Source organism: Canis lupus, chromosome 32 (genome assembly GCF_048164855.1).
Source record: "Canis lupus baileyi chromosome 32, mCanLup2.hap1, whole genome shotgun sequence".
In the NCBI taxonomy this organism is placed as follows: Eukaryota; Metazoa; Chordata; class Mammalia; order Carnivora; family Canidae; genus Canis; species Canis lupus.
Window position 1 is genome coordinate 41,158,058 of NC_132869.1, and position 24,719 is coordinate 41,182,776.

At 47.5% G+C, this 24,719-nt stretch overlaps 1 protein-coding gene across 5 annotated transcripts in view; it reads right to left on the minus strand.

Moving 5' to 3' along the window:
• Positions 1-165: 165 nt before the first annotated feature.
• Positions 166-24,719, minus strand: part of EDC3 (enhancer of mRNA decapping 3) — a 51,001-nt gene continuing 26,447 nt past the window's right edge. For 3 of the 5 annotated variants that reach the window (XM_072809649.1, XM_072809648.1, XM_072809650.1), the window contains exons 5-8: positions 23,946-24,281; positions 8,348-8,501; positions 4,985-5,202; positions 166-2,577 (exon numbers count right to left, since the gene is read on the minus strand). In XM_072809649.1, coding sequence (XP_072665750.1) covers positions 2,225-2,577; positions 4,985-5,202; positions 8,348-8,501; positions 23,946-24,281 — 1,061 coding nt within the window. In that variant the 3' untranslated portion in view covers positions 166-2,224. The remainder of the gene's footprint in view (positions 2,578-4,984; positions 5,203-8,347; positions 8,502-23,945; positions 24,282-24,719) is intronic. The other 2 variants (XM_072809652.1, XM_072809651.1) reach the window with 1 other exon arrangement.

Sequence of the window (24,719 nt, forward strand, 5' to 3'; positions counted from 1 at the left end):
GTCTCCCCTCCTCCTGGCCCCGTCGCCAGCCGGCACTTCAGGGCGTATCTGCCCAAGAGCCGTGGCTGACTGAAGGCTGGCGGACGGGGCCTGACCAGCTGGGCTCCTGGGCCCAGGCGGCAGCTCCAGGCCACAGCCTGCACAGCAATTTACCAGAGCCCAGGCCTCCGTCATTCAGCTTTATTTTAAGTGCTGGTTTTTGGTTCCCCAAGAGCTGCAGGAGTGGTAGTCCTGACCACCTGGCTGGGGACTGGGGGACAGGACGGGACGCCTCTGAAAAAAGCTGAAGGCAGAGGAACCATGCTGATCTTTAAGACCACCAGGAAAGGCCCAGGCTGGGGGCAGGAGGAGGCTCCAGAGCCTCCCACAGGGAGAAGACAGGCCCAGGAACAAGCTCCCCGTGGCCCCTGACCAGGCCCTCGCTCCCAGGGCTGCTGCAACTTACCCACTGCGGCGCGGAGTCCGCTGGGCCAGGCTCCTCAGGCTCCTCTTCCGCTGTACCCAGCGCGGGGAGGCTTACCAACAGGCAGGCACCCACAGTCTACTGGCTGCTTACTGAAAATGCCCGTAACCCAGCACTGCTCCTCAGACTGTGGCCCTGCCTCTACAGAGAGGGCTCCATCTTGGAGCTTCTTGGCCCTGAGAGTGAGCAGAGGTTCAGGGAGGATACACACAAAGCTCACAGTCTCTGGCTGCCTCCCACTGCTGGAGACAATTAACATTTGAGGAAGAATGGGAGGAAAAGAGGGACCAGCCCTCTGCCCTGCCTCATCTGCTCCTGGCTATGCTCCTATGAGAAGTGGGAAGTAGCCTGCGACAATCCATGGTACCAGGGCCTACCCTGTGTCCATATTCCTTGGCGAGCCCTCCCACTCACCCCCTTAACCAGAGTGAGTGGGCAGAAAGCAGAAGCCTGAAGCCCTGAAAACGGCTTTAGAGCATGAGCTTTTTGCAAGGGCCCCTGGCAGGTACTCTAGGGTATGGCTCGTGTTCTGAAACCAGCCTCCAAGGCCTAATCATGTGAGGTCCAAGGGCTTTCCTGCCTTAGGATCTGAGCAGCAATGTGTTCCTATGGCTGAGACCCACCAGCTAGCTCATCTAGAACTAGCCTCATTTTGGCATCTTTGAGAGGGCGCTGGCCCCAAGCCTACTCATCTAGAGTGGACAATCAAAAAGGGTTCAGAGCCTAGATGGGAGGGACTTGTGTCCTGCTCTGGGACAATAGCTGCAGAGGACCATTTCAGGGGAAAATGGGGGCAGAAGAAAGGGGGGGCATATGTGCAGGCAAGGAGGTAGGGGCAAGGTAGTGGTGGCCTAAGACACAGAAGCACCAGGGAGCCTCTTCTGGCTCAGCACCAGGCTCCCCCAGGGACCTCCCCAATACTGAACATTAAAGCTGCACCCTGAGGGCTCTGGCCCCAGCTAGAGAGGGTATGGGGCTGGGGGGCACTGCTGGCAAGATGGGCACTGTGGTTCTACAGTAACATAACCTCATACTACGTATGCAGAAAACAGAAAAACAGTATAAAATCCCAATACAGTAAAACCATCCTGATGCCACCCCCTTTCCTGCCTCTCAGCGTGATGGAGTGGAAAGGAAGAAAGACCCTTGAAAAAAATCCCAGCATAAAACTTGCATCAGCTCAGGAGAAAGGGTCAAAAGCCTCCAAATCAGCCCCTAAATCAACTTGCGGCAGGACTCTGGGAAGGCCGCCTCCAACAAGCCCTCGCCAGGAACGGAGTGCGAGTCTGCCCTCTAGCGGGGCAGCTGCAGCACAGCCAGTTTGACATGATCAGAAGGGGGGGGCGGGTGCAGAAGCAGGGGACACGGAGCCAAAGCAAGTACAGGGCCCCAAACAGGACCCGCCCCACCCCGCAAGGTGCTTGCTCAGGCCCCAGTGACTGTAAACCTGAAACACAGTCCGTGAGTGAGCTGCCTAAGTCTGTAAACAAAGCCCCATCCAGCCACGCAGGGGGCCAAGGGTCGAGATGCCTAGAACCACTCAGCCTGCTGCCCACCCAGCACACCCACACACCTGCCCTGGCTACAGGCAGGTGACAGGTCATTTTTAAATATGATCTGTTCTCTCACAGAAGTAACAAATCCAAAAGCGAAAAAATTTAACAAGGTCCATGAAGCTTCACATCCTTAAGGCGTTCGTTGTCAAGTTCAGTGTGTCCGGAGCAGCAGCGGACCGCAGGGTCTAATTTGCCCAGAGCCCCTCTAGGCCGAGTGCAATGGAATGACAAACTTGCAGCCAAAGGGGGAGTGGTAGCTGATGCCCACCTCCTGGAATACCTGCTGGGGGAGGCCGATGTCGCACAAGTAGATGCGGCCTGCACGCTCCCCCAGTGGCAGAGGCAGGCCCAGGGCCAGTGACCACTTGGCGTCGATGCCCTGTTCGCCTTCATGCACAGGAGGGTCTATGCTGAGCACTGGCGCCCGGTTCCGGTTGGCCCAGGCCACAGCTGCCTTGTACCAGGGCTGGTCCCGCAGGAAGGCATTTTCGGGGCAGTCCAGGCAGTTGATCACTAGATCCACAGGGCTAGTGGGCAGATCTGCGGGAGAAAAGAGCACTATATGGGAATCGCTATAAGCAGAGAGCAGCCCAGGTGGGGACTGGAACCCAGATGGCCCCAAGGGTGTCTTGTCCTGACACCACTCCAAGGACTTGCCACAGGCTGGCTTTCTCAAGGCTGGGCCAGGCCTCTGGACCTCTGCGGCCCGGTTGGCCTAGGCACCAGAGACTGAGGGCATGTCAGCCCAGTGGACCATTGTCCTCACGGAGTCCCCAGGCTGAAGTAGCATCCTGCTGGCCATGCAGGCCATCTCCAGGAACAGCAGATGCACATCCAACTAACTCCCTGGTACACTATGAGCTCTGAGAATGGGGCGCTGACTGCCAAATCAGCCCTCACAGGGAGCCCTGCCCAGAGCCCAGAAGAAATGGGCTGACTGTCATTTGCTGGCTGGCCCAAGAACTGGAAGCAGGCCAGAACGCACCTATTTACTCTACCTCGAGCTAGCCGCCTCACCGGACAGGAGCCAGCCCGGCTTTGCTGCACCCCGCCCCACCTCATGAAAATGGGCTCTCCTTGCAGCCCACTCTGAGGGATAGGGAAGGAATCGACCACTTCTCCAGGCATTTAAAAAAGTTTCTCTGATCAAACCACGCCTCTCAGGCGGCATAAGAACAGATGTCTCAACAACTATGTAAGTCTTGACCAGCTTAAGAGGGTAATTGGAGAAGAGGAGAAATCAGACCAACTCAAGATCAGCATCTTCAGACTTGGCTCCTGGAATTGAAATAGGAAGGCTTTTGGGTAGCCAGAGGATGAACTGCCTATAACACGGTATCGTGTTACAGATCTCAAGCTACGGAACCCACGCCAGACCCCCTTCCTGGCTAAAGTAATGAGATTTCTTAATTAGGGACTCATGGCTTCCTTACTTAGAGCACCATGAAGAAGGGGGCAGGGATGTCCCTGGGGGCCAGGAGGCTTTCAACAGTAAGAGAGGGTCTTACCTTCCACGTGCACACAGGAGGCTGGCTGGAAGGAGACAGAAGTTATGGCCCAGGGTCTGGCCTCAACCTGCCATCTGAACCCCAGCAAGGGCCTTCTTCATTATTTCTTCTCTCTTCTCCTCCTGCCCTGCTCTCACTAAAACCCATTCCAATCACTTTGTTGTCCCTACCCTCCCTTCCCCGCCGGCCCTTGAAACTGCTCTGGTCCAGATTATCAGGGGCTTCCACACAGTTAGATCCAGTGGTCGATTCCCAGACTTCACCTAAGCCTAACCTAGAGCGGCTTGCTGGCAGAGCCGACCGCACCCTCTTCACTTGCCTTCAGGTATCCGGCTCTCCTGCTTTTCCTTCTCCCTCACTGACCACTCCTTCCCCATCTCCTGAGTTGCTCTCTCAACTCCCTGACTTCTAAACAAAGAACTGAGTCTCACAACTTCCCTACCCCTTCCTAGGAGATAGCCTACCCAGGCTCACTAGGGCTCATTCCTGCCTACACACCCGGTACTCCAGACCAGACCCCTTCGCGTACCTGTGGACTTCTCTGTATCAGGCAACAGTTATACCTGCTTATCCAACAGGTACCTCCGACTTTCTGCTCCTCCTCCCACAAATCTTCCCATTTCAGGATGGCACTTCCATCCTTCTGGTGACTCAGGCCAAACACCTTGGAGTGTCATATAATCCTCCCGTGTCATATACCTTACAACGAGGCTGCAGCCTCTAGCTCCAAAACTTAGAAACTAACCCTGCTTCACCTCTTCTACCACTACCACTGTCTCAGTCCCCAGCATCTCCTCCCAGTTTATCACAATAGCCTCTCAACACTTCTCTTTGTAAACCTCTAGTCTCTTCTCAAACAGCAACCCATGATCACTGGGACCTGAGCTGGATTCTATCTTCCTTCTACTTATTCCTCCAGTGACCCACCATCTCAGCCACGGTAAAGTTCAAACCCTTAACATTGATCTGCAGGCCCTATACAACTTGACCCTCAACGCCTAAGTTAGCTACTCCCTACCCAACCCTCCAACCCTTTCTAGCTCCCTCCCCTACTTTTCTCCATAACACCACCATCTGGCCTAATAGAAAGGTTACTTATTTGTCTCTTTGTCCTAAGTAGAATGTACAATCCATGGAAGAATGTATTAAAAAAAAAAAAAAAACTACTGTCACAACCTGTGTCAAGAATAGTGTCTGTTCTGTAATGTTTGTAAAATAAAAAAATGGGCCCCCCGCTCTATATGACTGTGCTGGAGAGTGAGGACAGTGAAGGGATGGGAAGTAAGCAAGTCAACACCCGAAGTATTTCCTTTGTGTACCAAGACTCCTAATAGGCAGAGCAGGCTTTACATCTGTGATGTTCCACCTGTTGCCACTGGGTGGCAGCACCAGACCATCAAATTCTGTGAGGAGGGAGGTGGCCAGAGGCCCCGGGCCAGCCCCAAGCAAGGGCTCACCTTTGAGGTTAGATACTTGTTGGCCTTGGGTCTTGCTGAAGAGAGACAGCTCGTTGGTGATGGACTCCAGCATCTTGACAAAGTTGGGCAGGAAGAGGATGACCTGGACATCATGGTTGGCCAGGTGCCTTCCACAGCTGATCCCCTGGGCCCCTTTCACATGGGGGCCACACAGCAGGGCCACCGTGGGCCTCTGGTGAACATTTTTGGGGTTCAACCTGGAACAGAAGGTAAATAAGCTTTATCAGCTGCAGATCTGTCTTGCACCCTAACCAGGCGAGTACCTCTCAGGACCTGTTGCTCTCAGAGTTCTCCACAGTCCCAGGTCCCAGAGTGAAAATCCACCGCATTCCAAGACTACGGGTGGCATTCCCGCAGTCCCACGCCCACGTCACTTCATCTGCTGGGTCCTTTCACCAGGCAGATCACCCAGATCTTGTTCCATAGAACACTGTTGCCAGAACACTGCTCTCTGGGATGCCCAGGGGCTCAATGGTTGAGCGTCTGCCTCTGGCTTAGGGCATGATCCTGAGGTCCTGGGATCGAGTCCCACATTGGGCACCCTGTGGGGAGCCTGCTTTTCCTTCTGCCTGTGTCTCTGCCTCTCTCTCTCCCTATATCTCATGAATAAATAAAAATTTTTAAACACTTTAATAATAATTTTTAAAAAAGAAGACTGCTCTCTGACTAGAAACACCTAACTGGGATCCCTGGGTGGCGCAGCGGTCTGGCACCTGCCTTTGGCCCAGGGCGTGATCCTGGAGACCCGGGATGGAATCCCACGTCGGGCTCCCTGCATGGAGCCTGCTTCTCCCTCTGCCTGTGTCTCTGCCTCTCTCTCTCTCTCTCTCTCTCTCTGTGTGACTATCATAAATAAATAAAAAATTTTTAAAAAGTTTAAAAAAAAAAAAAAGGAAACACCTAACTGTTCTGTGGGACCTGTGAGGTCCAAACTGACTAGCAAAGAGACTTCTCCATCTCTACAGCCTTCTTTGTTCTTCTTCCCCAACATATTGCTCCACTGCAGTAAGGCTGGCCTCACTCTCTCCTGTATTTTTTTTTTCTCTCTCCTGTATTATAAAGCTCTTTCTTGCTTTTCCTCAAACACTGTCCCCTGCCCAGAAAGCCCCTCACCTGTCAAACTCTGACCCACCTTTCCTTTGGGTGAGCTCAAGGCTCACCTCTTCCAGGATCACTCAGCTTACCTCCTAAGAAACTCACAGCAAGTACCAAACGGGGCAGTTCTAAATCGTCCTCAATCAGTTACCAGACCAAGTTCTCTTTACTGAGCTGCCAGTAAGCAAAAGAAGGGCAACGCTAGATACTAATAGTACCTCTTCCACTCACAGGATGTTGTGTGGATCAATGCATGTACAGCATCTAGAACGGGGCCGATACATTAGAGCATTGGTCACAGAGAAGGCAGCAGGCTAGGGGTTTCCTGATCTACCCTGGCAGTTCCCTTGGATACCCACCTTCCTAATGAAGTCATTTCCAGCTCCTGCCATTCAAAGCCGAGCCACAAGTAAGGAGGTGTGCGGGATAACTCTGGAGCTGTTCCCAACTCCAGACCAGTATGGTCTGTCTCCAGGACAGAAGGCGGCGGGGGGGGGGGGGGATGGACAGCAAGAAACAGGCTTAGGTCCCTTCTTAGCAGTGACAGTCACTTACTAGTCTCCCAAAGAGGGGACGATGACAGATGCTATTCATGTCTGAGAGGAAGCCCCTGTGCTCCAAATAAATGTGGGGGAATTTAGCAATGTACCCTGCATATATACCAAAGCATTCATTTCAAACCCCCACTATGTTTGCATCTTAGGGAAATGTGATGAGCACTTCTTCCTTCAGACAGACATCGCTGAGCTATAGTATCTGACTCACCCATGTCTGCTGCTAAAACAGACTCTTCCTCTCAGAACTACCCCCCATCAGAGGACCCAAAGCAGACCCTGGTACCATACAGCCCACAGCAGGCGGCAGGGTCCAGCCACTGGAAACAGACCTATCTGGATGGGAGACCTGGCTCTACCAAGTACCAGCAGAGTCAACGTGGGCAAGCCTTTCAGCTCTCTGCGCCTTAGCTGGCTCATCCTCAAACACCAGACTTACCTTCGAGGCTAAGTCATGAGGATCAAATTAAACACGGCTGTGAAAGCACAGTGAAAAACTGCATGGTACTGGACACACATGAAAAAGATTACTAGCCGTGGCGATCCTTCTCAAAGGCGCTGCAGGAGACAGCCCTTCTGAGAGGTCAGATGTGGCGAGAAAAGAGGCCCAAGGACAACCAGCCCCAAGAAGCTGGCTAGAGAGCAAAGTGACTCGGTGAGGATGTTCATATGCTGCCCCGACACTGCTGTTTCTGAAAGCCCTTTGGCAGCTCCCTACCGCGCAGCTGTCGCAAAGCCCTACTTCCCAGCCACACAGAATGACTCCGCAGATCCCTGCCACATCCACACTGTCCCTTCTGTTTGCCCTCAGCGTAGGCTCCTCCCCAGACCTGGACTTCTCGCCCGGCCAGCTTGCCTGTTGATTCCCCGCACCCCCTGCAGAACTCAGCTTGAAGGCTACCACAGCTTCCCAGACAACCACGGCAATGTATTTTCTGGAGACCTCACAGCCTTCCAGATGGCAGGCTCAGGGTTTTATTCTCCTGTGTGTCCCCAGCACAAGGATTGGCACAGGAGATCAGTAAATGACACAAATACAATTAAGCACTTCTCTTGACATAAGGGCCCAAAGGGCAGGTAGGAAGGCACCAAACTCCAGCTCTCCCACCCAGCTGTCAGGGTGGTTCTAGAAGTTCTCAGATATGGAACTCAGGGGCTGATCTGTATCCTAGCCCCTCCAAATGAAATACAAGTGCCAAAGGCTGAGTCTCTGAAGGTTCTTAAAAAGCAGGCCTCTTGGGATCCCTGGGTGGTGCAGCGGTTTGGCGCCTGCCTTTGGCCCAGGGTGCGATCCTGGAGACCCGGGATCGAATCCCACATCGGGCTCCCGGTGCATGGAGCCTGCTTCTCCCTCTGCCTATGTCTCTGCCTCTCTCTCTTTCTCTGTCTGTGACTATCATAAATAAATAAAAAAAAATAAAAATAAAAAAAAAAAGCAGGCCTCTGGTAGCCAGCAAGCAGTGTCAAAGCCAGCTGTTATTGGGAAAGAAAGGGTCAAAGAGCAGCCTGCTGAGAGAAGAATAAGGATTTCCGGGAGGTGGGTAAGATGGGCAAACAAAACCTTCAGAGCTCCAGGAAAGGGACTTCACAGAGGGACTCACACTGTCTGATGAACTCTGTGTGGCGCACTGGTGGTGCCTCAGCAGAGCAGAACCTCCCCACCCTCAGCCCTCACCAGTGTAGAGGCATTTACCTGTTGGGTCCTCCAAGCAGGGTCAGGGCCATCTGACTGGCACACACTCCTGTCATCTCCAGTCTCCGCTCCAGAGTCAACCCGTGCTTCTCAGCCACAGACAACAGCTTTTTATGCAGTTCGTAGGAAACACTTGGGACAACCAGGCCAGAGTCTGCAGTTCAAAAGGAGGTGAGCAGAGAAAGGGAAAGTGAGGACAGGAAACCAGAGCCACAAATAAGTGTACTCGATCCAGGATTCTGGGAAAGCCAAGACTCTAAGACTGGCCCTCCGCTGGCCCATCCTCCTGATCTGGGATGGAGGTGTAGTATGCAGCCCTCCAGAGTAGCAGATGGAGAAGTGAGTAACAACATGTGCATGTTACCAAAGAGCAGGTGTAAGCTTAAGCACTCTTAGCAGTTTATTATTTTTTAGACTTAATTTATTTGAGGGGTGCCTGAGTGGCTCAGCAGTTGAGGTTTGCCTTCGGGCAAAACCTTCAGGGCGTGATCCTGGGGCTCCGGGATCGAGTTCTACATAGGGCTCCTTGCATGGAGCCTGCTTCTACCTCTGCCTATGTCTCTGCCTCTGTGCCTCTCCTAAATAAATAAATAAAAATCTTTAAAAAAAATTTTTTTTTATTTATTTGAGAGCAAGAGGGCAGGCGCAAGCACCCAAGGTAGGGAAGCAGAGGGCAGAGCAGAGGGAGAGGGATGAGCAGACTCCTCACTGAGCCAGGAGCCACAGAGCTCAATCCCAAATCCCAGGTCCCTGAGATCATGACCTGAGCCAAAGTCGGAGGCTTAACCAGCTGAGCCACGCAGGCGCCCTTCCTTTAACAGTTTAGCTTTAGACCACAAAAGCCAAGTCTCTCAAGACCTACTTGGTTATTGCAGAGAAAAGGCTGGCACAGCATGTAACAGCAACCTGTGGGCCATTGCAGAAGAGAACATGTTTTTCCGAAAATGGGGGAAATGCTGTTCCTGGCAGTGGGGCTGTCCTCATGGACCCCTCCTCCTTCCCCACAAATGGAAGGGATGCTAAGCCTCCCGACCCTCTGTTCCCCAGTGTTCAAGGTCTAGGCTGGATGATTTGCCCATTCCATTTGCTCCCCACTTCCTCTTCTTTCTCCTCTATTCTTAGTCCTTCCTCTTTGCTTAAGAAATTCAATGAGTGGAATGCTAGGTGGCTCAGCAGTTGAGCATCAGGGCGTGATCCTGGAGTCCAGGGATCCAGTCCCACATCGGGCTCCCTACATGGAGCCTGCTTCTCCCTCTGCCTGTGTCTCTGCTTCTCTCTCTCTCTCTCTCTCTCTCAATCTCTGTTTCTCATGAATAAGTAGAATCTTAAAAAAAAAAAAAAAAAAGAAATTCAATGAGCAATTTGTTTTCTCAAATAATTTGTCATTTTCTCCCCTTATTTGGGGTGAATATAACCTAATACTCAAATCTCAGGGAAAGAGTACATGGAAAGCAACCTACTCCAAAGAATCTTGAACATTTTATTTGCCATAAAGAAAGGAACTCTATAAAGGTTAGGGAGAATCAGTCATTGAAAGTACACCATGGGGGATCCCTGGGTGGCACAGTGGTTTAGCGCCTGCCTTTGGCCGAGGGCGCGATCCTGGAGACCCGGGATCGAATCCCACGTCGGGCTCCCGGTGCATGGAGCCTGCTTCTCCCTCTGCCTATGTCTCTGCCTCTCTCTCTCTCTGTGTGTGACTATCATAAATAAATAAAAATTAAAAAAAAGAAAAAAGAAAGTACACCATGGAAAATACTTAGTTTTATAAGGCCAAAGTCTGCAGCAGCTGGTACACTTGCAAGAGTCTTACATGCATCAATACCAACATATCAGATATCATCTCAGGGCCCAGAAAACCAGGACAGGAAATAAATGCCAAAATAAGTAATTGTGATCTGTAATGTGCAGCTTGTCTTGACAACCAATGCCATCTTAACAAATACCAGAAGCCACTGGACTAGCTCCCCCAAGGGAGCAGACCTTTGCCAAAGAGCCCCATTTGGCCTCACTGGCTGATAGATCAACACACACAAATCCCAATAGCAAGTCATCATGGAATCCCACATAATTTGCTTTGTCTGGCCAGCCAGACGCATTTTTAGATCCTGGGTCTTCATCTATACTAGACTATTAACTCCTCAAAGCAGGGAAATAAACTTCTTTGCCCCCATCTCAACTGGTCTCAGACACATTTAACAACAAAGGTGAGTTTTTATCAAGTACTCAAACACAGAATGATGCAAACCCAGTGCTATTTCTGGTCTGGCCTAAGTCTAGTAGAACTTTTCATGAAGCTCATCATTACCATATTGGTTCCAAAGCCCTGTATACAAAAACGTCTTCCTCCTTGATCATTTCAGGAATAATTTCTTGAAGTTCTAGGAGATATCCAGTCCTGCCTACATCGATTCTTAAAACCACACAGAACGAGGCTATGGTGGTACATTGGAAAAACAGGAATCCAAGCACAAAGACTGAACCTCAAGCACCAAGGTATATATATATCCCTCTTAAAGGCAGGCAAAATAATAATTTAACGTAGCGAGGACAACAAAAGATGTCTACTCATCAAAATTAACACTATCCTGTTGGTTAACTGAACTCTCTACTTGCCTGAGTCCTATTCCTGCCTTGGCACAAACAGTGCCATTAGGAACACTGTCTCTTCTCTCACTCTTTCTGAAATGTCAGTCCTAGGTGCCAATGCTGGAGGCTGCAGCCTGACCTTGCGTGTCAGCAGCTGATTAAAAGAGCCATTTTTATAGCCTGCTCCAGACACGCACATATTATCAGAACTAATTAGGAATCGTTGATAGCAGTGTGAAAAGGTCAAATGAATTCTCAGGAGTCCTAAGCCACTAACAACCCTAAACCTGTCAGACACGTCATGCTTACTTCAAACACCCTCTTTACCTGCGAAGTCACGCAAGAGAGCGCTTTCCCTCAACCCTGTGCATTTCTTCACCCATTTCCCATTTATCGGCTTTCTGTTGAATCTGAAACAGATCGAGACTCACTAGTCCTGAGCATGCCACCCTACAAATCAAGCTTGCTTTCTGGACCTACATTTTGTACTGTGTGTACAGGCACCCCCTCTCCCTTCCTGAGGGCTCTCTGAAGGCAGGTAAGTACTTTCTGCTACCTTTCTCCTCAGTTCTGGAGGGTACAAAATGCACAGTACAGGGAGAGGAGAGCTGACCCCGCAGCCTGGCTGGCTGGCGGCTACAGCTCATGCCCTCACTGGTGGTGGGAGCACTGTTGATGAACTGGCACACTTTGTAGCCTAGGGCAAAACGAAGCCAGGAATCCTTTCTGCTCAGGCTGCTAGTTACAGGGCCTAGGTTTCCAATGTACCTTGCATACTCAGTTTCTCTGAAAGGAATGTGCAGGCACCACAAAATGTTCCTTTTCAACATTTACACACAAAGGCCAACCAGGCCAACCTCGTCAGACTGGCTTATCAGAAACAGGCAGAGGGAATAAGATAAACTCCAAAGGAAGGGAACCAAGAACATAGCGTGTAAACTGCAAACAATAACACTGCCAAAGCCTGAACATGAGCCAAGCCTAATTATGTTTGGGCTGGAAGGTGGATCTTATTGTTCTGGAACGAAGGCAGTAAAATCAGTTGGTAGGGTTTCTCTCAGTATGTATTTTACAGCTGTCGGTAAAACAAGAAAGGGAGATGTAATTACAGCCAGTTCGTGACAAGCAGAGCACATCTAAGGGCCTGATTAACCTTAGGGTATCCCGGAAAACGGATGACTCCTCTCCACACAGCTCACTCAGCAGCATGAGGCTAGAGCCACGCAACCTCACAGGCCAGCCACCACAGTGCGTGCTGTGGCCTCCCCTCTTCAGGTCTTCCTCACTTCCACATGGCTCCTTCCAGTACATAGGACTTTCGGCCTCTGCCCCTCCTAGGGACATACTTACACATTCTCACACCCTTAAGCACCAAGTCCAAACCTTCTCTAGCAGCCTCTGCATGAACATCCCTCCTTGTCCTTCAAAATCTCCCGGCCTTCTGGTTGTGTGACAAGGCTCCCACGATAAAGTTGTCAGCTCAGAGCTAAAACTCAATCTTCACGCTGACATGGCCCTTCAATTAGAAAGGCCATGTACATCCCATGTCTTATCAATGAGGAGCACAGCTCACTGAATGCTCAATGCCTCAGTGAGGGCATGGTGATTTCTCCAGAGCTGTCAATTCAGATTCCATTCTGTGGGGGTCACATAACCGTGGGGCGGCATCATACTCGTTCTTTTTCTTTTTTCAGTCTTTATTTTAATCACCTAGTGCTCATCAGAACAAGTGCCACTTCTTAATCCCCATCACCTATTTCACCCATTCCCCCCTCTTCCCCTCTGGTGACCTCTGGTTTATATTCTCTAGATAAACACAGTGGTTCTTCTTGGGAGTATAAACCAGTAAATTCATACCCACAGACCCACACTGTACAAGAGAGCCCCTGTAGATTTACATTAAAGCTACACAAAATGAAATTTGGTGTCAAGTGTACCTCTGAAAGAAGGATCTGTTACAAGAAGCCTAAAAACTCTTAAGGCCCTTTATTAGGGCCCACCAGGCCTCCCATGATCTCGCCCCTGTTTTACTTCACCCCCTTTACCTTGGCCACCATGCTCCAAGGCACCTCAGCTGCTTTCTGGTTCCTAAACACACCTAGTCCCTTCTGGCTGGAGGAAGCACATCCCCTTTCCTGGGACTCACTCTCTTCTCTCTTCCAGTGCTCTACTGCACTCATGGCTGGTTCCTCATTCTTCGGGTCTCAGCTTAAATAACTCTCAGCCTCTGTTTATTTCCTTTACCGTACTGAATACATCACGTACTAGCTGTTCTTTCTTTCTGGACCATCTAACTTTGTCGGACTGTAAGCTCCATGAAGGCAATGACCATGTTCATCTTGCTCACTACTGTATCCTGTTCTTCACGGTCCCTTCAGTGTGAGCACAGGGTCTGGCTGGGGCTACATAAATATGTGTGCAACTAATGAACAAATGGGAAGGAGATCTATAAAAGCCTCAGCACTTTCCATTCTGCAACTCGGTAAGAGCCCAGCTGTAACCAAAGGTAAATGTGGGTGACATGTTTCTGACTCTCCCTACCCTTTCCTTCCCGCCATTTACAACAAACTAGACCAAACTCTATCCACCCTGGACCTCATTCCTTCAGGTTAAAGCTCCACTGGAATAAGCTTTGGACTAAAGGGGTAAAGGACCTCCTGAACAAGATGACTTATTAATTATGAAGAGAGAAGTATCTTTACAAAGAAGAAACCCAAATGCCAATACCTTGCCAAGTGATTAACTCGCCCCAATGTCGGTTTGTCTCACCATTGAGAGAGACAGGGCCTTACCAAAATCTTGGAAAAAATGTTTAACATGAATCACATGGAACATGAATCCAAAGGAACAATCAATCTATAAAACTGGGACGCCCGGGTGGCTCAGCGGTTGAGTGTCTGCCTTCGACCAAGGGCATGACCCTGGGATCCCGGGATCGAGTCCCGTGTCCAGCTCCCTGCGTGGAGCCTGCTTCTCCCTCTGCCTGTGTCTCTGCCTCTCTCTGTGTGGTCTCTCATGAATAAATAAAAATCATTAAAAAAAAAAAAAAAACTAAACTAAGGGGTATTTCTGCAAATCAAGTGGCCTAGACTCTTCATAAATGACAGTATCCTAACAGACAACAAAAGTTGTGGGAAGTCTCCTGTTTTATTAAAGGAAACAAAAGAGATACAACAACTAAATGTAATGCACAACCACTGACTAAAAATACAGCTATAAAGGACATGACCGGGATAATCAAAAAGCTGTGGATATGGAGTATACATTAGAGAATACTTCTGTGTTAACTCTAAGTTTCCTGAGAGCACTCTTACAACCTGGTTGCAGAGAGCAACATTCTACTGAAAGTACAGGGAAGTAGGTAGGGGTAATGTAACGATAGCAACTAAATCTCAAGTGGTTTGGGTGTGTTCTTGCTTTTATAAAGTAAATGTGGCAAAATGTTAAGAGGTGAATCTAAAGATTTTATTCATGAAAGACAGAGAGAGGCAGAGACACAGGCAGAGGGAGAACAGGCTCCATGCAGGGAGCCCGACGCGGGACTGGGATCCCAGGACCCCAGAATGACAACCTGAGCCAAAGGCAGATGCTCAACTGCTGAGCCACTCCGGCGCCCCAAAAGATGAATCTAAATGAAGAGTGCATGGCGTTCATTATACTATTCTAGCAACTTAACGTGTGAAGCTGTATTTATTTAAAAGTTAGAAGGGGAGGGCCTGGGTGGCTCAGTTGGTTGAGCGTCTTCCTTCAGCTTAGGTCATCATCTAAGTCATGATCTCATGGTCCTGGGATCCAGCCCCGGGTCGGGCTCACTGCTCAATGGGGAATCTACTTCTCCATCCCTCCTGCCCCTCCCCACTGCTCCTGTCTCTCTCAAATAAAATCTTTAAAGGAAAAAAAAAAAAAAAGAATGCTAAAATGTTTTTTTAAATAATTAGTTGGGAGAAAAGAGGAAGAGAGTAAAGATGATCAGTAAATCTTTGCAGAGCAGTAACACATCAAGCCAGTGGTGGAGTGGTGAGTGGCAGGAGATAGTAAATAAAAAGAATACATAAACAGACCCTGTTCCCAGTCTTACAATCTAGCTGAAAACAGAAAATAGACGTGCAAATACCAGAGAATACACACACTAAACTATTATCCTGAGCACAAGTGTAAAGTTTTTTTTTTTTTTTTTTAAGATTTTATTTATTTATTCATGAGAATGCACAGAGAGGAGAGAGAGAGGCAGAGACGCAGGCAGAAGGAGAAGCAGGCTCCATGCACCGGGAGCCAGACGTGGGACTTGATCCCGGGTCTCCAGGATCGCGCCCTGGGCCAAAGGCAGGCGCCAAACCGCTGCGCCACCCAGGGATCCCCCAAGTGTAAAGTATTGATTTCAAACCAGGAGCTGCAGGCAGGAAGTGTCAAATTCTCAAACTGAACTCTGCCTTAAAAGACAGGCAAGACTGTAGTCAGAACGACAGGAGGGAGAGAGCACTCCAGGTTCCAGAGGGGAGGAACCGAGAACAAAGTTCCAAAACTGGAATCTGCATGACACATGCAGATGCAAACTTCCCTGCCTGGAGCCCAGAGGCTGATACAAAGGCTGGCTTAGACTCAGAGTAGTGGGCAGGCCCAGATTTTTGAAGGCTCTAAAGGCCAAGTTGTTTTATGCAGGGAAAGGTAACTGGGCTAGAAAATGAACAGAAAGACTAAGCAGAACTGATGTCAAGGGACACAGGGAACTCGTGGAGTAGCACAAGAAACTGAAAAGTCATGAGCACTTCAATGGCAATTCTGAATGAATAAGAAGAGAACCTGAAGCCAGAATGAATACTGCAGATAAAGGAAAATTCCTTGCCAGGGCTGCTACAGAAGGAATCACTACATCTGCTATTGAATAAGAAAAAGGGCTGTAAGGGCAATCTGGGTGCGGCATCTGTTACCCCTCTAGTCGCCAGGGTTCATCTGGCTGGTCTGGCTGACTAGGCGAGTGTCCCCTTCCTCACTGCTCTATGTGTGTTCCTCCTAAAGCAATGCACTGGTCAAAGAGGACGACCTTCCCCAATGGAAGACCATTCTTCGGTCAAGGTAGCTGCGCTCCCCTACTAGAACCTCCAAACAAGCTCTCAAGGTCCAGTTGTAGGAGGACACAGGGTAGTCAAGCTTCCAAGGCTCTGGACACATCCAAATGAGGGGCTGCACATGGCATGAATTTTTATGAGAAGGAAAAGGTGAAGGTAGTTACAAAGTTTTATGCCAGATACCTTAAGAATGGTGATTGCAGTGAAAGAAACAGGAATGCAAAGGAGGCAAGAACATTGGGCAGGAGGAGAATAGGACTCCTGAATATTAGTGTGTCAAATTTAAGGAAGATGGTGGATAATGCATACGATGAAATCAAGCTCCATCCTCACTGGCTAGACACCTGTGGCTCTGGATGGTGGCAAGAGGATACATATTGGCAGAGTGATCATATTTAGAGACCAATTCATTCTCTAAAAAATAAATAAAGGGATCCCTGGGTGACGCTGTGGTTTAGCGCCTGCCTTTGGCCCAGGGTGCGATCCTGGAGACCCGGGATCGAATCCCACGTCGGGCTCCTGGTGCATGGAGCCTGCTTCTCCCTCTGCCTATGTCTCTGCCTCTCTCTCTCTCTCTCTGTGTGACTATCATAAATAAATAAATAAATAAATAAATAAATAAATAAATAAATAAATAAATAAATAAATAAATAAATAAAATAGAATAAAATAAATAAAATAAAATAAAATAAAATAAAATAAAATAAAATAAAATAAAACAAAACAAAACAAAACAAAACAAAACAAAACAAAACAACTAGCAGCTTTAGCAAAAACTCAAGTGTCAGGGGAAGGGGGCGCCTGGTGGCTCACTTGGTTAAGTGTGTGACTCTTGATTTTTGTCTCAGGTCATGCATGATCTTAGGGTCATGAGATTAAGCCCTGCATCAGGCTCAGTGGTGCTGAGCGAGGAACCAGCTTACGATTCTCTCTCCCTCCCTCTGCCCTTCCCCCTGCCCTTCAAGTGCTCTCTAAAAAAAATTTAAAAACTCAAGTGCTGGGCTATAATGTGCCAAGGCCCCAGACCCTCCAGCTCTTAGTTTGAATTTATATTCTTAAATTAAAACTCTGGCAACAAGTTGCCATGAGACCTTGTCCCATGCAAAGACTGTAGGAAGCACAAATGTTCGATACTGGGAGACGAGTCTTTTTTTTTTTTTTTTAAGTTTTTATTTATTTATTAATGAGAGACCCAGAGAGAGAGGCAGAGACACAGGCAGAGGGAGAAGGAGGCTCCACGCAAGGAGCCCGACATGGACTCGATCCTGGGACTCCAGGCTGGGGGACGAGTCTTAACAATACTGGCCTATAACTTCATGAGACTGCCGATGACTACAACCAAGCCCTTCAAGTCTATGACAAGTATCCACCATCTTATCCAGGCCCAGAAACTCTGAAGGACACAACATTAAGGGGACTGACTACTCTCTCAACTAGAGGATCTGCTTAGAACCTGAGGTTCCCAAAACCAACCAAGTCACTGCCAAGGAAGTCCACTTGCAGAGACACAATTCCAAAAACCAGTTTCATTAACTCTGTTCAGTGAGTCATAGTGGCATCTGCTACAGCACAAGCGTGTTAGTGCAGCATTCCAATCCAGAACATCTCCTAGAATCTACTTCCAGATGTGTCCCTGTGGTTCTCAGGAGCACAACTGCTGAAGGAGATCTCACTATACCCTTAGAGTAAAATTCTTCAATGGCCACTTCTAAACTCAAAGATTTATTTCTTCCTGAATTCCTGTTGAACATACATACAAACCCAAAACAGATTTCCTGATTATCTGTTCTTCAAGAGATAAGAACACTGCTGGTCTTGAAAACATTAGCATACTTCTTGGTGACAAGAAGCAAAAGAAGGCAGCCAGAGCTCAGAGACAGAAATGCAACACTAGCTGTGGAAGACAACTGCCAGCCTCAAATGTGAAGGTCAAGCTTGTCCTGAGAGCAAGACACATCCCCACTGAAGCTCAAAGATTTAGCTAGCCGAGGTGGGAAGTATAAAGAGACAAGCCATAAAGCAACAGAACCAACTAATTGTGGCTTCACCAGCAGCTCCCCTTCAGAGTAGGAACCAGAACTGCTTTTACCAAGAGAAATGGGCACGTGTAAGTGGTGCTGGACTCAAAGGGAACCCAGACCAGAGTGCCTCACTCAAACTTCGACTTTTGCAGTAAACAGTAACCCTACTTCAGGTCATCCTCCTCATACACTTGCTGCTCACCAAATCTCAGCAGGCAGATAGTAAGGAGGCACAGGAACATCCTTCAGGAAAAGCAGATGGGACAACTGCAGAGATTCAGTGTGTGCACCAATAGCACCCCACTGCCTCTCATCTGGGTTTCTAAACATTCGAGGGCAGAAGGAGACTACACAGTGGAAAACAAACGGCACAAGTTAGTAAGAATTCTACCCAACAGGAAGAGTTCTTGAATAAATATGCCAAAGAAGAATTTATTAGCACTCAGGAAATGAATTCGAGACAGTTTAGTCTTTCCTGATTTGAAAGGTTTACCAGATTACTTAATGCCAACAAAATGGGGATAATAACAAAAATGGGGAGAATAGGGATCCCTGGGTGGCACAGCGGTTTAGCGCCTGCCTTTGGCCCAGGGCGCGATCCTGGAGACCCAGGATCGAGTCCCACGTCAGGCTCCCGGTGCATGGAGCCTGCTTCTCCCTCTGCCTATGTCTCTGCCTCTCTCTCTCTCTGACTATCATAAATAAATAAAAATTAAAAAAAAAAATTTTTTTTAAATGGGGAGAACAGTGTAATCTCATAATTGCACTCCATGAAAATTGTGACAAACATGTGAAGTGCTTAGAATGGTGCCCGTGACACAGTAAACATCCAATGAACTTTCAATACTATGACACTGATCATAATGCTGCTGCTTCTCCTGAGCCAGGCTCCCACCTCCAAACCTTGTACACACTTCTATTATTTGGTTACTCGATAACCTAATCAATCCGTAACATTTAGTTACTCCATAAGGTGACCAACAATACCCAGAGAATCTAGAATGGCACCTCTCACATAGTAGAAATTGTATAAATGTAGGTGCTTTGAAATTACCTTCCTGAGGCAGCCTTCACATTCATATTTGAAGTCAAATACCAACAATCATAAGTTGGGCGTTGTACTAGCTGCTTTTCCACATGATCTCATTTAATTGACAATTTTATCCCACTTTACAGAAAAGGCAAGGCTCAGCATCCCCCATTTGGCTACATAACTCCATTCTCCGACTCTACAGAAGCCTCCTCATTGAAGCTTTTAATAACTCCCTGACCTCTCAGTGTGATAACTCTACTATCTGCTTTTTCTGAGCTCAGCCACAAAGCACCACAGGAGGGAAATCACATAACCACGCAGACTTGGCAAACTAACGACAGCTAGACACTCATTGCCATTCTTCCTGCCCCACAGGTGCAATGCCTTTGAAACCTCCCGCTCACTCAACCCTTTTTCACCTGCTTTCAGCCATCAAGTTCTGCTCTGTCACTTCTCTCACACCTTTGTCTTCCATCCCATTCAGTGGTCCAAACCTCTGGTACATTAGTTACATCATGAGCCTAACTAGTCTTCCTGGTTCTGCTCTCTCTCCTCTCACTCTACTCTGAAATCTATCATGAGACCAGTCTTCAAGACTGTAAGTCTTTCTAAAAGAGATCTGAGATCATATCTCTTTCATTCTTCAGAATCCTTCAGTTGTTCCCTATGGCATAGGACAAGGATAGCATATGCACATAAGGCTCTGTGCTCTTGTGATCCAAAGCTATTTTTAATTCCTGCTTGTTCCCCAACACTGTCTGCCCTGGCCAAACCTCCTACAGGGCCCTTTATTCACACTATTCACCAGCACCTATCGGCCTACCCACATACTCCTCTTCCTCTCTGCCTGCTGAAATCCTGCCCATGCTTCAAGGCTTCTGTCCTGCTCCCTTTGTAAGGCTATTCCTGATCAGCCCACCTTTCAGAACCTCTCCTGCCTCTCAACATCCAGCGCAACTAATGTCCACACTCACTGGACTCCAGGCAAATATGGTATCCTTCCCTTTCTTTTTTTTTTTTTTTTTTTTTTTTTTTTGTGGTATCCTTCCATTTCCTAATAAATCTTAGAAAAAAAAAAAAAAAGATGTATTTGAGAGAGAGTGCACGTGTGCTGGAGTGGGGATAGGGATCTCAAGCAGACCTCACCCCCACCCCCACTGAGCACAGAGCTTGATCCCAAGACCCTGAGATCATGACCTGAGCCAAAATCAAGAGCTGGACACTTGAGCCACCTGAGTGCTCACTCGACTGAGCCACCTGAGTGCCCCTTCCTAATACATCTTAATAACAAATGCAAGGTCTTAAGAGTGACTTACACAAAATAAGCATAGTATTTAGACGAACAAAAGGTCATCAGTATTTCTTTTCGAACAGTATGAATGTTGAGCAAATATTCTTCCGTAAAGCCTTACCTCTCTCCTACCCAGTATTCTTTGAGGACCTCTCACAACTGAAGAGTGCTCACACACATCTCACACTTTACAGCCAAACTTAATACACAAGTATGTGACCACTAGATATCATTATTTAGCAGGCCTAAGTCCACGCTAGAGAAATGTCTGACCACCCACAACTGCTGGGCACACTGTCAAAGGACTCAAAAAGGCTTTCCAGAGAAAAAATCTGGGTTGAACAAAGAGCTAAATTTAGCTGCTTCCTTAATGTGTTTTTCCAATTGACAGACCTTTTATAATACTACCCCATCACACACATACACACAGCTGGTATTGTACTGCCAAGAGGAGTGTGGCAATTACAGAAAATGGCTTAGAAACTGTTGACACCACTCAGCACACAGTCAACGTGCTGGATACCAGCAGCAAGCTGTCAGAATCCTAAGACCCAAGCCATCACACCAATGGGTAGTAACATGTCATTGTTCTTTTGTACCCTGGAGATTAGTAGAAAATAAGGCATTTGGGGATCTAGGACATGCCAGAAGGCTAGCTGGGGAGCTATCCAAGCCACCTTCCACAACTACCGATCTAAGTTGATCTGCTTCTGCGGACTCTAAAGAAAAACGACTATAGTCTATTCCGCCATTACACGGCCCTTCTCCTCTGATACTATATCCTTCCTCCTCTTTAACTTAGCGACCTTCCGAAAAGAAAATAAAATGTGGGATCCCTGAGTGGCGCAGCGGTTTGGCACCTGCCTTTGGCCCAGGGCGTGATCCTGGAGACCCAGGATCGAATCCCATGTCGGGCTCCTGGTGCATGGAGCCTGCTTCTCCCTCTGCCTATGTCTCTGCCTCTCTCTCTCTCTCTCTCTGTGACTATCATAAATAAATAAAAATTTAAAAAAAAAAAAGAAAGAAAAGAAAATGTAAGGTTTGTTAGAGTCTTTATCTCTCTGGACCTCAATGTCCTCATCTGTAAAACAAGAAAATCATACTAAGTGATGAAGTAACCTAACGCTAACATTTGACAGTCTTATGTTGTTGTTTCTCCACATGTTCTAGATAGTTTGCCTTATTCTGACCATAACATCTGCATAAGAGATCCAAGTGGAAAAGTGTCCCCAGCCAGGTACCATCTGAAACCAACTTGTGCCTTGTTGATGGAACAGAGATAAAAACCACCTGTAGGAGAAGCTGCTCAACAAGGCAACGGTTTGTTTGCTCGCTATTTCCAGCATAGACCCGGCTTGGCAAAAGGGCTTCATTTCCACTCTTTTTTTTTTTTTTTTTTAATTTTTTTATTTATTTATGATAGTCACACACACAGAGAGAGAGAGGCAGAGACACAGGCAGAGGGAGAAGCAGGCTCCATGCACTGGGAGCCCGACGCGGGACTCGATCCCAGGTCTCCAGGATCGCGCCCTGAGCCAAAGGCAGGCGCCAAACCGCTGCGCCACCCAGGGATCCCTTCATTTCCACTCTTATCACTACTGAGGACAAAGAGAAAAACCAGATGGCATGAAGCTGTGGGCCTTCTTAGCCCCTTCACTGTCATGCCTCAGTGAAGTCCAACTGGTCAGCCACCATATCTGAGTTCCTGGCTGAGGACCAGCTCATATAGTTTGTTTTAGGTTTGTTAATGGCAATTCTGGAAAATAGTTTCATGTGAGAGAATAGAACTTTCTACTTGTCATTAAATTAAACACGGCATCTGGGTGGGCTCAGTGGTTGAGCGTCTGCCTCCAGCTCAGGGTGTGACCCTGGGATCCTGGGATAGAGTCCCACATTGCGTTCTCCGTGGGGAGCCTGCTTCTCCCTCTGCCTATGTCTCTGCCTCTCCCTGTGTCTCTCCTGAATAAATAAATAGAATCTTTAAAAAAATAAAAATTAAAAAAATTAAAGTGTGAGTGAAAATCAAGTTGGGGGAGGTTGAGTGTGTAGTAGTAAAAAATTCTCACACTCCCCTTTGCCTACTTTAGCAATGTTTTCTCAGGCTCTTTTAGATCTGAGAATCTTTCCTGAGTTTACTATTTTCTTCCTTTTAGCCACTTCATTCCAAGGCAGGCCATATCTCCCCAAGCTCAGGAATTTCAGGGAAAGGACCTGCTGCATGACCTGATCACCTCAGCTCAGTGAGCTACAGGTAGAGGCAGCTTATTTTGCTGTGGGCACTGAAAGAAAAGCTACAGGTAGGGGCAGCTGAATGGCAAGAGCTGACTGTATTTTCAGACCTGCAGGATGATGGCTGCCTCTGAAAAGCTTCACACCTAGCAAATGAAATGAAGCCTGATTCTGAGCTAGGCTGTCTGCCCACACACAAGTGGTAAAAATCAAGAGTTCAGTAAGTCACACTGTCAGTGCCACTTAGGGAAACCACCTTAGTAAAGAGGCATGCCCATCAGAGTCCGCCAGTGAACAACAGAAAATAATCTGGCAGTCTCTCTTAGTCTGGCAGCCTGCTTTTTTCTCCCCCCACGTGGAAAATGCATGCAAACTTCTATACTCAGCAAACTAAATAAAATACAACACGGCCTTACTACTGTCTACAAAAAAGCCATGCTGTATCTGATTTTCCTCCAAATTTCCATAATACTTTCTATAACTGCTACTACTGTTCTAAATTTATATTCCTTATACTCAAACCCTCAAACCAAAATGAGTATTATACTTAGTTCCTTCTCTACTTAATTAAAATGATTATGATTCCTCCTTCAGCTCTTTAAGATCATTCAATAAGAATGGTTTTCAAATTGTATTCGAAGAAACTCTGGGAAGGGACAAGGCCAGGGGTGAGGTAGATCACCTCTCCTATAGCTGGTTTTATGTGCCTCAACTGCCACGTTTGAAGAAAAGATCCTTATGTCACAAAAAAAGAAACTTAAAACCACTGAGGTAACAGACTATCCTATACAGTGACCTACATAACTACCAAGACACTACTTTGTTAAGTGAGAAACAGGACCAGCCAAACCTCCCACGACCAGGGCTAGCAGGAGATGAGAACAATGTAGTAACAAATGTTGATTTATTGAAACCCCAATTTTAGCCAGTGGTTTCAACCATCTATCTTCGAATGTTTTTTACACCAATAAATAACTAGTAAAACAGGTGAACTTCCCGTAAAATGTATAGGCAGTAGGAGGCAAGCCAAAGTGAAAAGTGAGAGATCTGATTATGTGAATCTACATAGTTGGCTCCTATGCCTTTAGTTGTTAATCATGATACACTAAATAAAGAGCAGACCAGATCCTGTCAGATGCAGGACACCAATGGACATGAAATCAGCCCCCTACCCCACACCTCCACATCACCATGGTAGGTAGGATGCCATATTAACCACCATTCCCAAGAGACGATAAGAATGTGCCAACCACAAAGCCACTTAGTTAATTCCTACTGCAAGAGTCTGATTCAGAATCTACATCATTCTCTTTCAAGCAAAACAAAAACAGGAGAGCAGCCAGTAGGATGGAGACCTGGTGCAACTCACCCGTGCAGAACTCCTTGCTCACATTGTGGGGCACTGTGATCCGCCGATAGACAATGGGTTCCGACTCCAAGATGTTCTCATCATGGCGGTACCGAGTTGGTCTTTCATTTGGGATGCCCCGGGAACGGGTACCACTTCTCCTCTCGTAGGTATCAATCTCCTCAAACACAGCTGCCTTATCAAAAAGGGCCAGGTTCCCTTCAAAATCAAAATCTGTATCTGGGATCTCTTCAATATCATCCCCGAAGCACTCGTCATCTTTATTCTTCATTTGGCCATTCTTTAAGCCACTTTTCTTTGGAGTTGCCTGATTTGGATGTCTGCTACTAGATGACCCTAGAGAAAAAAAAAAGGACTAAGGTCAGTGTGCCCACAGGAAATACTCAAGGGAAGTGGAAAATACATTAGTCCTTTATAGAGAGCATTATAGGAATCAAAGTAAAGATGGTAAAAGCTATTTCTAGATCACATTAAAGTAGCACAAACCACCACAAATTTCATGGAATAACAGATTTCATATATTACCTAATAATAGTGAATATAAAATAAGTACAACTCCTGGAAATCTTAACCAGTTCTATCCTTCATGAAGAAATTAGTCAACAGAGGCTTTTTTGACAAATGAATATCAAAAATGTGGAAGAGCAAGAGTAGAATCGTTTCTTCCCACAGGTCTGGGTAGTTTGATCGCCAATGTCTAGCAGTTAACAGAGAAATACCCCCACAGCGAAACAGGGCCAACTCTTTGTAACCTGAAGCTCATAAGAAGAGAAT